Raw genomic sequence first — 16,862 nt, forward strand, 5'->3', positions numbered from 1 at the left:
GAAAAATACCTGAAGCTCTCTCCCTCTCCACTCTCCACTCTCCATATTTTCTCCACACGGCTCCGGCCACCACACACGGCTCCGGACACCCAGTTCTTACCTTAGAGAAATCTTCATACCCTTTTTAGCTATTATTTCACATAGATTCAATTGAACTAACTTAGGCATTGGAGGGCCTTTGGCCAACACCTCCCGGGTGTGGTCTATTTACTCTGGTCTTTTTTTACAGGAATCGAGGAAGAGAGAGAAGGAAGACCAAAGGGCGAAGGATCTAGAAGCGAATATTCTCCCGCGAGATTATTTACACAAACATACATAAATGAAAATTTAGAATGGCTAGATTTACTTTATATGCCAAAAGTAAGGGAAAAAACTACGAAAAAGAGACTTGTTATAAACTATGAGTGATCTCTATAAATAAATTTGTAAATTTTAAGCAATATCTCAATCTTCATTGTCATTTACCTGAGTAGAGTTGTTGAAGGCAAATCTCGATTTTGATTAAATATTAAGGTTTGCATGCATGATGCATGGAGACCAAAACTAGTCAAGATTTGATCAAAACTAGTGTATAAACAATATATATATGGTCAGACAAGAAATAGAAAGAAGGGTAAACTGCCGAAAACGTTCATGGAGTTGCAGTTTAGACTAATTAAGCACAACCTGTTGCACAAGCTATTAGACATCACCAAAAGCACTCACACTAGCACTTCACCAAAAGCGCTCACAATATTATAGAAAAGCCTTAAACAATAAAGTAATAGACAATCAGTAATCCAAAACTTAAGTGTAGCCTCAAAGCGAACAAATGTATCAAACCCATAGCATAACTTTTTTTTTTCTTTTAATTGGCGGCATATCAAAGAAATTTATACTAATAGAGAGGCAGTGGAACTACGAGAAAATATTAAGAGAAACCTAAATACTAATAGAGAATGAGAGAATGATATGAAATTTTTCATCGTCACAATCCACATATTCTTTGGACTAATTTCATACGGATATGAAAAAATAATCATCGCATTATACCAATCAAGGGAATAGAGATCTATTTTAGAATCTTGGATCTGTTCTTGATCGAAGTGGATGTCATATCCAGTTACGGTCATCAACAGAGTGAAGTTGGCTAGTAAGGTGAAGCGAGTTACAACATTCCTGGAGGAAATTGGGGCCCGAGTGGAACAATGAGCAATAATATGATGATGATGAAGGTTGAATCGATGGCCAAAATAGTGTCGGAAAGCCAAATATGATCTTTCGTAACCAGATCAACACCAGCAAGGAATCCATTGGTCATCATTGTAAGGGATAGAGTCAACATGGGTAATACAAATCTCATGGCAGCATAAATCATATTCTAGATCACCCATTTGTGCCTAAATAAGGGCAAGTATGATAGTGATAGAGCTGTAGGTTGCTCTGGTGTTTCATATATGATGTGATTAATTGCAAGTGAACAATATTGCTCAAATTAGTATAGTAGTAAAAAGAGTATCGTTCCAACATGGATCAAGTTAATCTATTAAATACTATAGTGATTTATTTCTAATTATATTTGAATTATACGATAAGAGGATTATGATGGAGAAAATGTAATCAAGAAAGTAAATTAACAATAAGTAAATAATATAATAGATGAAAACAAATATGATAAAGTACTAGGGCAACGATTTCACCAAGCTAATCCCACCCAAATCCTTCTAACTTGTTAATCCTAATTTACATAACACACTACTAGAATATGTGGCTTTGGGCACCATTTTTATTTGTGCTCTTAACTGCAAGAGGCACAAATAACTGTGCTCTATGTCCAAAAGCCACAATGCAGCGACCTTTAAGTTGACGGTGTTTTCTATAGGGGTTTCTATTACTATAGGACACGAATCACAAATTCGTGTCAGACAATATAAAGCACGAAAAAAAAGTATTTGTGGTTGTATTCTGACAAGCTGCCTCAGTCATTTTATGAACTGATTAGACATATGTACAAAGACAGACACAACTTTAGAATCGTGCTCAATGCTATATATTTTATTTAAAAAAAAATATTACAACCCAGTTGCTCACTCGCTTAGGCTGGATTCCGACCCCTTTTTTTTTTCACTGAAGCAATATTTACACCCAAAATTGCAAACATGAAAAAAATTACGAATAAACAATCACATTGAATTTGAAATTTCAGCAAATTAGTAGATCCAGATGCTCCGAATAGCATACAAATGCAATGATAGAATATTTTCACAAGAACCAAACAACCAAATTTTGAACCAAGGAAAATCACTAAATACATCAAACTTAAGAAACCAAAAACAACCAAATCAAATAACAATAACATTAATTGAAATTCCGTAAGAGTATCACCCACCCATTCCTAAATGAAATTCAAAATTGAAAAACACGGGTTGCTGCCCTGTAGAACATCTCAGGATTGCTTGGCCTCTAATGCCTCGGTTTTGTAATACTTGGAGCATTAGAATCGTGGCCACCGTCGCGGCAACCCCATCTCCCAGTCGCCGAGAACCCATACCCACCAAAGCTTGACATCAAGGGTCTGATTTGCATTTTCCACTTCAAGGATATGGAGATAGAGGGAAAGAGCTATCAGAAAAAAATATGAAAGGAGATGGAGTCGGTAGATTTGGGCAATAGAGTGGATCTGATTTGGAGGCAGCAGCGAGACAGAGAGAGGGGTAGATGCGACAGAAGAACGACTGGGAGGTTCTTTAGGGGAGGGGATAGAGAACCGATGAGAAGTTCTTAACAAGTTCTTTTGGGGGGAGAAAGAAGGCTTGAATAAAGAAGAAAGGATGGGTTAGATATTTTCTAGGGTTGGAAAAGTTTAGGGGAGGCGTGTGTTTTTAAACTTTGCTATCAATTAAAAATAAAACATATTTATTTTTTCTTTTGTTCTTTTTTAACTTTGAAGATAAAAAGTACACTAATAGAATATAAAGAAATAACTGGGCTGTGTAAAGAAAAAAAAATAGAAATAACAGGGTACAAATGTAGTTTTTGTGTTTTAGCGTTGTCACATCTGTCAGATAAAAACACAATTATTTGTGTCTACACAAGTAAATGATCTTACTTTTTCTGAATAATTTATCAGATGGTATTTATCATTTACATTAAATTGACATTTGGCACAATTCTTTGTGTCCAATAAAAATTTGTGCTTTGTGTAAATTGATTTAACACAATTATTTGTGTTTTATACAAAAAGAGCAGGAATAAAACTTATTTGTGCTCAATGTTAGAGAAAAGGGCACCATACCTATATGTGTGCTCTTAAGTTTGTGGTTTTTGACCAGTTTTTTAGTAGTGACATGTTGATAATTGTTTTTCCTTACCTCACTAATACTCTTTTCCGAGTTATATTAGTTGTGTTCCTTACCATCAACCTACTCTATTCCTAGTTATGGATTTAGATGGCTAAGAACCCATTAAGATTTGTGGAAAACATTAAAGACTACACAAACCATAACCTTCGAGTCGACAATGTAATTTATGGCACTTATTAGAGGAAGCTATTTAGTAGGCATCTCCTTTCCAGTCTCAACCTAATTCTTCCAATCACACAATTAGTGACCAATTAATTGAAAAGCCTCCAACATTAAAGTAAACAATAGACAATCACTAAATCAAAACTTAAGTGCAGCCTCAATGCGAACAAATGTATCAAACCCACAACATTACTCTTTTTTTTTTTCTACTTCCAATTGGCGGCATGTCAGATAAATTTATACTAATAGAGAAGCAGTGGAACTAAAAGAAAATATTAAGAGAAACCTAGATACGAAGAGAGAATGAAAGAATCAGATGATATGTCTCATCGTAACAATCCACATATTCTTTGCAAGTGAACAATATTCTAGATCACCCATTTATATATGCCCAAATAAAGGCAAGTATGATAGTGATGGAGCTGTAGGTTGCTCTGATGTGATTAATTGCAAGTGAACAATATCGCTCAAATTAGTATAGTAGTAAAAAGAGTATCGTTCCAACATGGATCAAGTTAATCTATTAAATACTATAGTGATTTATTTCTAATTATATTTGAATCATACGATAAGAGGTTATGATGGAGAAAATGTAATTAAGCAAGTATATTAACAATAAGTAAATAATGTAATAGATGTAAACAAATATGATAAAGCACTAAGACACCGATTTCACCAAGCTAATCCTACCCAAGTCCTTCTAGCTTGTTAAACATAATTTAGCTAACCTGTTGCCATATCTCATTATCAAAATGATCATGTGAACTGTTTGTGTAGTGGACTGCTTGTAGGAGTGTTCATGAAACTAGAACTATATGATGCTGAATGGAACAGTGACAAATTTTCCGAGTTAGAATTTAGAAATAGGTGCAGACATGAAAGGAGTTCGTTATTGCAAAGTAGCTTGCCTGCTAGAGGTGCTGTTGATTGTCTTTTTTAAAAATTTGTTGTTTCTGTCTGTAAGGATAGCATCTTGGCCTTTGAAACAGATTATGGCTAAGATTAGTGCTGAGGTATTATTAGGTAGTTAAAGACTAGATTGTTTAATGTAAAACATGTTTTGTCTCTCCATATATATATTATAAGGCAGGATGCCTTTAGCTAAGCGGAGACTTCTCTCTTTTCATGTTCCTTTTTCCTCTGTCTTAGAAAACTTTCAATGTAATTGGCGATTGTCATTGGTTCTTTTGATAGATATCGATTTTGTTGAATAATTTCTATACTTGGTGTACGTTAAGTGTTTCGAAGGCTAATGGCACAAATTTGTGATGGCAGATTAAGAGGGCGACAGAGTCTGCTGAAAGTTGTGTGAAAGATTTCGTCTTTGGATAAAATAGGCAACCTGAAACTGAAATTGAGAACCTGGCCCTTAACAGTGCAAAGGGATATCATTAGTCTTGTTTTTTTGAAAAAAAAAATGAACATCCTTAGTTAAATAGGCAGTTAACAATGTATTGAGAATGATTCTATTGTTCTTGTTAGTTGTATGTGGTGATATTTCGTGTTTTGTTTCATTTCATGTATGATCTTCACCTTGCTGCTGAGATAAAACCAAATTCAGTATGGATATGATTCTTGGGCATTTGAGCAGTGTTTTTTAATTTTGGAATCCTTTGCATTATTTGGAAATGGTCACGTAATGATAGAAATTCTTATTAGATCAGTTAATAGATAGTCCTATTCGAAAAATTAACAACACATGTGAATGTTGTCATAGATATGCAAATACAATTAGTATTTTATCTCATGGGGTACAAGATTATACATACACAAACAGAAAATAGATGGTTTCAACTAGGAATATCTTTTAAAGAAATATTCTTTTTATCTACTACTGAGAGGAGTGAAGGTGAAGACATACATCAGCACATAATGCGAAGCTTCTCTTTTCCATCATTATTATTACTCTCTTCCAACTGCCGCTCCAATGTCCACTTAACCTTAAGGCATGTGCTTGTCCCGGCATTTTCAATTTTGACAATAAAGATCCTATGTTTGTAAATTTTTTGTAATGTGACTATGCCCTTAAGCCTTGCTGTTAAGTGATGATTCGGCATATATGGGACTCACTTTTTTAATACTTAATTGATTAAAATACTAAAAAAAAATTTAAAATCCAATTTAAAATGGCTAAACTATTCATTTACTTCCTGAACTTGTACCTAACTTTCGATTTATCACCTATTTCTCTCTTTTTTTTTTAATGAAAAAAAAAAATTAAGGATCTCACAATTAATTTTTATCCAATTTCCCTTTACAATTAATTTTCCTCACATTCCATCAATTTTTTTCGTTAAAAATATCATGTACCAAGCATGTGAGGCAATTTGTTCATTTTCCACCTAAACAATAATTAAAATTTTGAGAAAAAAAAAATAAAGTAAAAAACATAAAATTATAATAATTAAAAAGCACAGAAAACCCTTTTCGTACCCCTCAGCCCCCTCCGACGCGGCTCCCTACCTCCTAGAACTTCTCCACACCCCAACCAACCTGACACCACCCACCCACCCACCCACCTCTTCCTGCTCGTTACACCCACCAAAAAAATCACAACCCCAACTTGTAAAAACTCAAAACAAATCAATACCCAACCATAACCCACAACAAAGATTGAGAAAAATACAAAGCATTCCCTAACCAACAACATCTCTATTATCTCCGTCATTATTTGTTTATTTTAATCGTTGGGGGATTCTTTTTCTTAATTTTCAATTATATTTTTAAAAAATATTTTATTAGTTTTTTTTAGGGAGCTTTGGTTTGTAGTCAATAGGTAGTTCATTTTTTTAAAGACATTTCCTATTGAGAAGGACGATAACATACTAAACTCATACACTACACGTATACTAGAACTCGAACCCGTGACCTTTCATGAGGGAGCAATTGCTCCAAACCACTACACTAGTAGATCATTTGCATTATTTTAAGCAATTAAGTATAAAATGCAAAATTGCAGATACTTTTCCCCTCATTAATCGCATGTTCAAAAACTTGGGTAACCTCAGTAGTATTGAGGTTTGGGATAAATAAAAAATAGTATTGAGGTTGAATTACAACAAAAAATAAAGGGTAATATCCTTTTTGTGACACTTGTTCTTTTTTTCAATAGGTGATTACAATGACAAATACGTGATTGGTTAAATAGTGAGAGCAATTGAATAAAAATAATGTAATCAATTTTATAACAAAATCAAAGCATGGAAACATAAAATCCCAGCAGGTGGTGGTGTGGCTTGTGCCCTAATTCCTTAAAACTAAGGACGGACATGGATCGATCATACACTACTTTCTACCTGCCATATATCCCAAAAACCAAACTTGCTACTAATACTACTATAGTCTACTACTACTTTCCTTTCCTTGTGATTAATTAATTGATGCGTGATTGTTCTTCAACCTCCAAGCGATCCATCAGCTTTGCAAGAGACAGATGCTCCTCCTCATCCTCACGCATCAACTCGATGCGCACATCCTCCCAAGAGGGGGGGAGTTTGGAGATTATTGTATTCACATGAAATTCCTCATCTATCGCCATTTCTTCACATTTAAACAGTTCTTTGAACCTTGCATTCAGTTCTTCAACTTGCTCCACCATTGGTTCCTCTTCAAGGAAATGATATTCCAGGTAATCTGGAATGCAAGAATCGTGTTCTCCAAACCTCGATTGTAGCTCATGCCACAGTTGCTTAGCACTTGTTTTCTTCCCCCTCTTTGAGTAATGAAGGAAGAGATCATCAGATAGATGGTTCAAGATTGTATGAAAACACAGGGAGTCTTTCTTGTTCCATATCTCTTCAGCAGCCCTTGATATAGCAATTTCTTCAACACTTGCTTCGGTTTCTACCAGAAATCTTGGCCATGGCGCATAGAGCACACGTGTAAGACCATTCAGGACATAGAAAAGCATCCTATAACACCAAATACTGTAGTTCTTCCCATCTAAACGAAGATTGTCGACGGCAACAATTACTTCATCATTAGCAGAACATGAACATGACAACACAACAAGAATAGGGTAAGAAAACAAAACTAGAATAAGATCAAATGCATCTCAATATATATATATATATATATATATATATATATATATATATGCATGAAGCTAATTAATATATTTGGTTTTGATGTATATATGCATTTTACCTTTGGGAGTAACAGCTGGTTCTCCAACATCCAGCTGATCATACAAAAGAAAGAATTTAGATCAGAAACCCACAATTGAAGACACCAGAAAATTTCTCAAATTCCTAATTCTTTCTACCAATAAAATATATCATCATCAGTTGCTCATTGTTATTTGTGTTTCCAAATTCCTAAATCCCTAGACGCACAAACCAACTCATCCAAACAGTGCACTTCACTAACAGCTCACATACAACTAAAGAAACCCATTAAGAAAAACAAAAAAAAAATCAAATTTCCTTCCTGTTCCTACACTTTCCAAGTAATCAAACATAAAAATTAGGGTTTTGGGTTTCACCTTTGTTTCCTTCAAACCCTTAAAACCAAACATAACCATTTCCCTTGAGGATAAACGACTCATAAGCCGTACCCAATTCAATGGGTGACGATCGACTTGACGTCGCGACGAGTCCATGGCTCCGATCAATTTTCTGGTTTTGTTTTTGGTCAATGGCCAATTTCCTGGCTAATTTTATGTAAAACTCCCCTTTATATAAAAAGTGTCCTCGTTTTTCTCTTCTTCTTAGAGTTAAATATAAATCTGCCAAGTTTAAATTAAACAGGATCCTAGCTGAACTTTGTTTTTAACCTTATAATGCCACGTGTTTAAGATCAAATGGTATTAGAATAGCTTATCTGCTAATTAATTGATTCCCTTTGCCAATTAAACATGGAAATATTTTTGCTGGAGTTTGACTTGGATGGAAAGACTTTGTGATAATGCACTTAGGTTGTTAAACGAACCTTAAAATTAACTGAGTATACTATGTGATTTAAAGCACACCCTAATATTTAAATCAAAATGTAAAATTAACTAATTACACCCCATTTAACTACCAAAAATACCCTTGGTGCACCTTAATACACTCTATCACACAACACCAAACCCATTCGAGATCCCTAACTGCCGAACTGTTAGAAATCAAGGCTTAATAGAAGGAAGACTTTAGATTGAAGTTAACGTTGTATAGCTGTCTTACTTGGACATCAATTCTTTTCCTTTTCTGTGTAATTACCTTAGACATAGGATTTGGAGATTTCTTTCCTTTTGTATTCCTTAAGCTTTGTTATATATTTGTAATCTTTGTACAGTGATCAATACAGAAAACATTCACCATATTTTCTTATATGGTATCAGAGCAAAACGTCTGATCCCTCTTTGCTCTTCCTGCAATCTTCATCATGACAAATACTGAAGAAAGCAGTGTCACACCGAAAACACAAAAATCCGTCAACCAGGAAACTAATTCAATACCTGATTATGCAATTTCTTCACCACTTTACCTTCATCATTCAAACAACCCTGGCGCTATTATTGTCTCCAAACCTCTTATCGGAGATAATTACCCTGCCTGGAGTCGAGCTATACGCAGAGCTCTGGAAGCCAAGAATAAACTTGGATTCATTGATGGAAGCTTGACCTTGCCTACAAAAGCATCCCCATATTATGACCAATGGATTCGCTGCAACAGTATGGTGAATTCTTGGATTGTCAATTCATTTTCTGCAGAGATCTCCAATAGCGTCATTTATACCGAGAGTGCGCTTGATGTTTGGACTGATCTCAAGGAACGTTTTTCGCAAAAAAAATGCTCCACGCATATTTGAGATACATCGAAGTATATCTAATCACCACCAAGGGACGTCTTCTGTGTCAACCTATTACACTGTCCTCAAAGGTTTTTAGGATGAACTCTCATCGTACACATCTGTGGCTCCTTGTTCCTGTGGTGCCACCAACTCTCGTAATGATATCTTAGAGGAGCAGAGACTCATGCAATTCCTCACAGGCCTTAATGAAGTTTATTCTACTGTTCGAAGCAATATTCTATTGATTGAACCATTACCCACAGTTACTAAGGCCCATGCTCTTATTTTACAGGATGAACGTCAACGTTCATTGAGTTCATCAACTATACAAATACCAGATCAATTTGCCTTGGCTGCTATTTCTCGTTCATCATCCAAACCAAAATATCATTGTGATTTTTGTGGAGCAGATGGTCATATTGAATCTCATTGCAGGAACAAAGATCCTTCAAAATATCATTGTGATTTCTGTGACAAGGATGGGCACTCCGACTCTCATTGCCGATACAAAAGGAGACAGGGCAATCAGTCTACGGGAGATCAATCCACCAGAAATCAGTCGAACATGAACCATGCATCTAGCATGAATAATTAGAATAGATCCAATAAACCTCCCTTCACTGCTGCTATGCATGCCAATCCATCACCATCCAACACCGGCGTCACTCTCACTCCAGAGGAATATCAAAATTTTCTTTCCATGGTTTCCAATGGTAAAAGTAGTCCTTTGGCAAATAATTTTTCAGGTATTTCATGTGGCCTAACTTCTAGTTTCAATTCCTCTACTTGGATTATTGACTTGGGTGCCACTGACCATATGATATCAAATTCAAAATTATTTCATACCAAAACACCCGTTACTTGTGCACCAGTCAAATTACCCACTGGCCAAACAACATCTATTACACATATAGGCCAGTCAAGTCCATCCCCCACATTACCCTTGCAAAATGTACTCTTTGCACCTTCTTTTCAATTCAATTTAATGTATGTTCATAAGATTACCAAGTCCTTAAATTGTTCCGTCACATTTTATCCTAATGAATGCATTTTCCAGGACCTAGTTACGAAGAAGAGGATTGGCAAGGGTAGTGTGCATGGTGGTCTCTACTACTTGGATTCCGAAGATGCTCCCATTGTTTCCACCGTCACATCTACAACCTTTAATCTCTGGCATTGGCATTTAGGCCATCCCTCCCATATGGTTCAATCCAAGATTTCGCACCTTTCAGATTCTGTTTCTTGTTTTAATAAGGATACTTATTTGATTTGTCCATTAGAAAAACATGCTAGAACTCCTTTTCCTTTATGTACTCTTTGCACCTTCTTCTCAATGTGGCCCGATCCATCCGTTTTCAATCTCATCTACCTCTCCAATTTTGGGGAGAATGCATCTTGACAGCTACATATCTCATCAATCGATTACCAAGTAAGGTTTTAAAAGGTAAAACACCCTATGAAATTTTATTTGGTAAACCACCAACCTATACACACTTAAAAGTTTTTGGTTGTCTTTGCTTTGCCAACAATGTCTTACACAAAGCACACAAATTTGACAAACGAGCCACACCTGGAATTTTTGTTGGTTATCCCCACAATCAAAAAGGTTACAAAATTTATGATTATTCCACCCATAAAATTTTTATTAGTCGGGGTGTCCAGTTTTTTGAAAACCATTTTCCTTATGAAACAACACCTTCCACTCATGATCATACCATTTTTTCACCTCCAAATATGCCTACACTACCTACAGATACCTATGATATTGAAACCCCTCCATCTTTTCCTTATGCTGCACCCACTCCTACACCTATAGACCAACACCACATGATCTCACATCTTCACCCTCTTCATCACCTTCTATTCCTACCCATCCATCACCCCCTTCCTCTACATCTGCAATTACTAATCCTTCCACCCCATCCCATATTATCCCTACATTGACTCCAACCAATAACATCACACCCCTTGCCCATCCAACCACTAATCCTTCCACTCCTTCGCCAACTTCTCCAGCAATTGATCTTGAACCTCGTATACGTCGACCACCCATCAAGCTCCTCGACTACCACTGTTACAATACCCATGTCACTCCATCTTCGGTTAACAAAGGTACCCGTTACCCTCTCTCTCATTATCTCACTTATTCTAATATTTCTCACCCTCACAATGTTTTTTTAGCCTCTATCTCTACTGTAGAGGAACCTACTTCCTATTCACAGGCCTCTCGTATTCCCCATTGGTGTGATGCCATGCGTGATGAACTCCACACTCTCGAATCAAATTCCACTTGGTCCCTTGTTGCTCTCCCTGCCAACAAACACCCCATTGGTTGTAAATGGGTATACAAAGTCAAACGAAATTCAGATGGTACCATCGAGCGGTTTAAAGCTCGCCTCGTTGCTAAAGGCTATACTCAACTAGAGGGTGTTGATTACAAAGAGACTTTCTCTCTCGTTGCAAAATTGGTCACTGTTCGGGTTTTGCTTACCATTGCGGCCTCCAAGGATTGGCCTCTTCATCAATTAGACGTCAACAATGCTTTTTTGCATGGTGACTTACATGAAGACGTCTATATGCAGCCTCCACTAGGTTATGTCCGTAAGGGGGAGAATCTTGTTTGCAAGTTACATAAATCGCTCTACGGACTTAAGCAGGCTTCTAGGCAATGGTTTGCCAAATTTTCACAGGCCATTCTTGACGCTGGTTACATTCAATCCAAAGCCGACTACTCTCTGTTTTATAAACACAAAGGTATCTCCTCAGTGTTTATACTAGTGTATGTCGATAATGTAATTATCACAGGTTCAGATGCAAATGAGATTTCCAAGCTTAAGAACTTTCTACATCAGCGATTCAAGCTAAAAGACTTGGGCAATCTCAAATATTTCCTTGGGATTAAGGTGTCAAGATCACGAAGAGGCATTTGTTTGAACCAACGACAATATGCTTTGGATATTATCAAAGACGCAGGTTTATTGGGAGCTAAACCTGAGCCTTTTCCCATGGAAGAAAATCTAAAGCTCAACAATATTGATGGCAATCTACTCAACAATCCAGCCTCATATCGCCGCTTGATTGGAAGACTTATTTATCTAAATGTTACAAGACCAGATATTCTTTTTGCAGTTAATGTCCTCAGCCAATTCATGCACCAACCACTCCAACCACATATGAAAGCTGCCACACGTTTAGTTCATTACTTAAAGGGATCACTAGGTCAAGGTATTCTATTATCCTCTCATAATGAATTAAAATTGCAAGCCTTCTGTGACTCAGATTGGGCAAGTTGGCCCATGACAAGAAGATCAACAACGGGTTATTGTGTGTTTCTCGGAACAAGTCCAATTTCATGGAAAACCAAAAAATAGCCCATAGTATCTAGTTCCTCATCAGAAGCCAAGTATAAGGCAATGGCAGTAGCTACATGTGAACTACAATGGCTACGATATCTTTTACAAGATCTTGGTATATCACATTCCTTTCCTAGTACACTTTATTGTGACAACAAGGCTGCCATATATATAGTAGTAAATCCGGTCTATCATGAGCGAACCAAACACATTGAAATTGATTGCCATGTTGTTCGTGAAAGAATTCAAGATGGAACATTACGTACTGCATTCCTTCCTTCTAGAGATCAAATCGGAGATATTTTTACAAAAGCATTGGGCAAGGAAACTTTCCTACGATTGAAAAGCAAGTTGAATCTTTTAGACATACACGCTCCAACTTGAGGGGGAGTGTTAGAAATCAAGGCTTAAAAGAAGAAAGACTTTAGATTGAAGTTAACGTTGTATAGCTGTCTTACTTGGACAACAATTCTTTTCCTTTTATGTGTAATTACCTTAGACATAGGATCTGGAGATTTCTTTCCTTTTGTATTCCTTAAGCTTTGTTATATATTTGTAATCTTTGTACAGTGATCAATACAGAAAACATTCACCATATTTTCTTATACGAACACTATCAAACCACCAAACTCACTGCTGCCGACCTTTTACAAAACAACACACCTTTGCATTCTTCAAGCACTTTGCCAAGGCGATGGTCAAAATGGGAAACATCGAGACTCTCACACAAAGCCAGGGCAAGATCAGAACCAATTGCAGAAAAGTGAATTAAAATTGTATAGTGATCATATATAACATAAAAGCATGAGATTATATATGATCACTATAAGACAACATAGCCAGAGGCAGCTAGCCCAATTTTCTTCAATCTGTGTGTTTGCTAATAAGGTGCTGAAAGACTCAAAACGAAAGAATGAATTTATTCATTTTATAGCGAAACCAAGGATGGCTAACCAAAGCTCAAATAAAAAATTTATTCAAGGTATAGAAATATTTGGACAAATCATCAACCACACTTAAACTAGTTTGGAAACTCAAAAGCAATGGAAGGCTCTAGTCTGGAATTTCTGATCATTTTAATTTAATGTTATTAACCAGCCAAGACTATTCGAAGAGAAGAATTTCTGTTAACATCAAATAGACAATATGCAAAAACAGCTTAACAGCCAAAAACAATGGCACCGATAACCGAAAAACCAACGAGCTACCAAACGAATATAAACAGAGATTCCACACAGAATTTCAACATTCCTTGTTTAAGGTATCCAAACGTGGCATTTGGCGTGTGTGATTCAAATACAAAGTTTTTGTTAAATTCCGACTATTTTTTTTATCTATCCAAACACTCTGAGGGTGTACTTAGGGTTGAATATGGAGAGTATGTATTAAAATTACGTTTGTTTCATAATTCAATATATCCTTTTTGGTCAATTCATATTATGGTAAATTAATAATTCAATAAATAGTTTAATAGTAAGGTGTACTCAGTTAATTTTAGACTAATTATTGGACTAGATTCATGGAAATTATGGCCGTTGAAAGGGGTTATAGAAAAGTTATTTTTGAGAGTGATTCTCTCTAGATCGTTTCAGCTTTTCGGCTGACTTAGGTCACTAGAGAAGTTTTACCCATATCTCCCATATTGTTATTGGGATGACTCTCTTTACAATTTGTGTCATTTGTGCTCTTTATTTATATTGATCTGATAATATTCTATAGCCTTTTATAAAATAAAAAAGGGTAAATCTTGGAATTTTCACTTTTTGTGACAATTATTCTTTTATCCAATATCTGTTATTCAGTAGGTGATTACAAATATATGTTATTAGTGAAAATAAATAGTCATAACAATTGAATATAAAAAAAGTAATCAATTTAAAAATAAAACATGTCCAAGCTAAAAACTACAAATTTCCTCTCCTTCCTTTTGAATTAGTTAATTCAACCTTCAAGAGCGATCCATGTCAGCTTCAAGATGCTACTCCTCGCTCATTAATGTGAAATTTCTCATCTGTCGTCATTTTGTGAAAAAAAAGCAGATCCTTGAACCTTGAATTCATTTCTTCAACTTGCTTCACCATCGGTTTTTCTTCGAGCAAATGACATTCCATGTCCTTTCGAACTCGAGATTTGCGTCCTCCAAACCTCGAATTTAGCTCACACCACAGTCGCTTAGCACTTGTTTTCTTCCTCCTCTTTGAGTAATGAAGAGAGAGATCATCAGATAGATGGTTCAAGATTCTATGAAAACACAAGGAGTCATCCTTGTTCCATATCTCTCGAGCAGCCTTTGATCGAGCAATTTCTTCAACACTTGCTTCTGTTTCTACCACAAATATTGGGCATGGCGCATAGAGCACGCGTTTAAGATTACCAAGGATATAAAAATCCACTTTGTACCTCCAAATATAGTAATTCTTCCCATCCGAACAAAGATTTTCTGGTTCAGAATCCTACAGCTGATCAAACAAAAGAAAGAATTAAGATCAGAAAACCCACAAATTAAGACACTAGAAAATTCTCAAATTCTTAATGATCAATAAAATATATCACCATCAGTTTCTCGTTGTCATTTGAGTTTCCAATTCCTAAATCCCTGGACGCACAAACCAACTCAGCAAAAGAGTGCACTTCATTAACAACTCACATACAACTAAAGAAATCCATTAAGAAGAAAAAGAATCAAATAATTTCCTTCAAGTTCCTAAACTTCCAAGTAACCAAACGTAAATATTAGCTAGGGTTTCACCTCTGTTTCCTTCTTACGAGCCATAACCAGTTCCCTTGAGCGTAGACGACCCATAAGCCATTCCCTTGAGTGCAAGTCGACTGCATGTCGAGATTTTTTTATCTAATTTAGCCAAAATTTAGCCCCCAAATTCAATTACACCTAAAACCCAAAATATAGCATGAGCACTAAAACAAAATTGGCTTCGTCAACTATATGCCTATGAATCCTATCATAAATTTATAATATACAAAAAAAAAAAAAGTTAAAAGGCGGTTTCTTGACATAATAATTTTTAATTGAAAAAAATAGAGTGGAACTTTCTTGCAAAATTCGTATCATAATGAATAAATTTGTTTTTGCTCCGCATTTGATGTGGGGATTAAACTTTCTTGCAAACCATGCATATGTGCTTCTGCCTTCCCTCAGCACAAGAACTCCAGAAAAATTGCAAGGCAAACTATCTTCCCACAACACAAACTTGCCTATATTAACTTTGCTTTCCCTTAGACCTTTATCAAACAAAAATAATAATAAAATGAAATGAAAAAAATAAAAAAAGAGTAAAAAAAAACAAAAATGCATCTAGTGTGGGTGCGTGTAAAACATGAAATTGTCGATAATTGTTTTCCATGAAATGTACGTATCCAAACCCTTAAAAACTGCTGCAAAGAAAATCCATTAAGAGCGATTGACGAGGGGCAGTGTCCTTGTGTTTGAGGGTAGGGTGGGGGAAAGTGAGGCTTAGCCCACTTAAGGGCAGTGCCCTTGTGCTCAGTACTCTGCCGACAGCTTGGACGAGCATGACAATTAGCTCTTTTTGTTAGGTTTTAATTTAGAGGGCATTTGGGACAATTTAAGTGAGTTTTTGGTTATATTTAAAAGTTTTTTTAAAAACTGTCATTTATGAATTTGGGGGCTAAATTTCAGCTATCTATATTTGATAAATACAACTCCATGTCTTACATGGAATGGAATACAACTCTAAGTGAACGTATGAGTTAATAATTACAAAACGCCCCAGACTTTTTGGTTATTGAGGCCAAGCTTGCATTTATTTAGATAACCAAGAATACAAGGTAAACAAGAACTCAACTAGCCCGTTACTTGTATGTAAAGATAAGTTCTAATATATATCAAGATGGAATACCTATTATATTAGGTTATGGATACAAGAGGCGGTGATAAGGATAGACTTTGAGGATTCCTTTATAGGCAAGGAACTGAGAGATCTTCACCGTATAAAAGCTAGGGTTCGGTCCCCCGGACATGAATTGCTGTTATGGCTTCTATATACTGATTTGAGTGTCCAAATGAATTGTAATTTCCTAAAGGCAAAGACAAAGTCACTAACTAGTGCACTTCAATAAACAACTCACATAGAACGGAACTAAAAAAGAGAGTAACCAAACATAGGAATTAGGGTTTCACCTTCGTCTCCTCCTTCCATCTCCATACTTTAAATTTTAGAAATTCCAGTCATGTTGTTTGCTAATTTGTTTG

At 35.8% G+C, this 16,862-nt stretch overlaps 1 protein-coding gene across 1 annotated transcript; it reads right to left on the bottom strand.

Moving 5' to 3' along the window:
* Positions 1–6,876: 6,876 nt before the first annotated feature.
* On the bottom strand, positions 6,877–8,103 carry LOC110757628 (uncharacterized). The gene is made up of 3 exons (XM_021959309.2): positions 7,987–8,103; positions 7,650–7,683; positions 6,877–7,475 (listed from the first exon to the last, which is right to left on the bottom strand). Exons 1-3 carry the CDS (start codon positions 8,101–8,103, stop codon positions 6,877–6,879), a joined length of 750 nt encoding a protein of 249 aa, XP_021815001.1.
* Between the last annotated feature and the right edge of the window lie 8,759 nt (positions 8,104–16,862).

Source organism: Prunus avium, chromosome 2 (assembly GCF_965620075.1).
Source record: "Prunus avium chromosome 2, drPruAviu1.hap1.1, whole genome shotgun sequence".
NCBI classification, from domain to species: Eukaryota; Viridiplantae; Streptophyta; class Magnoliopsida; order Rosales; family Rosaceae; genus Prunus; species Prunus avium.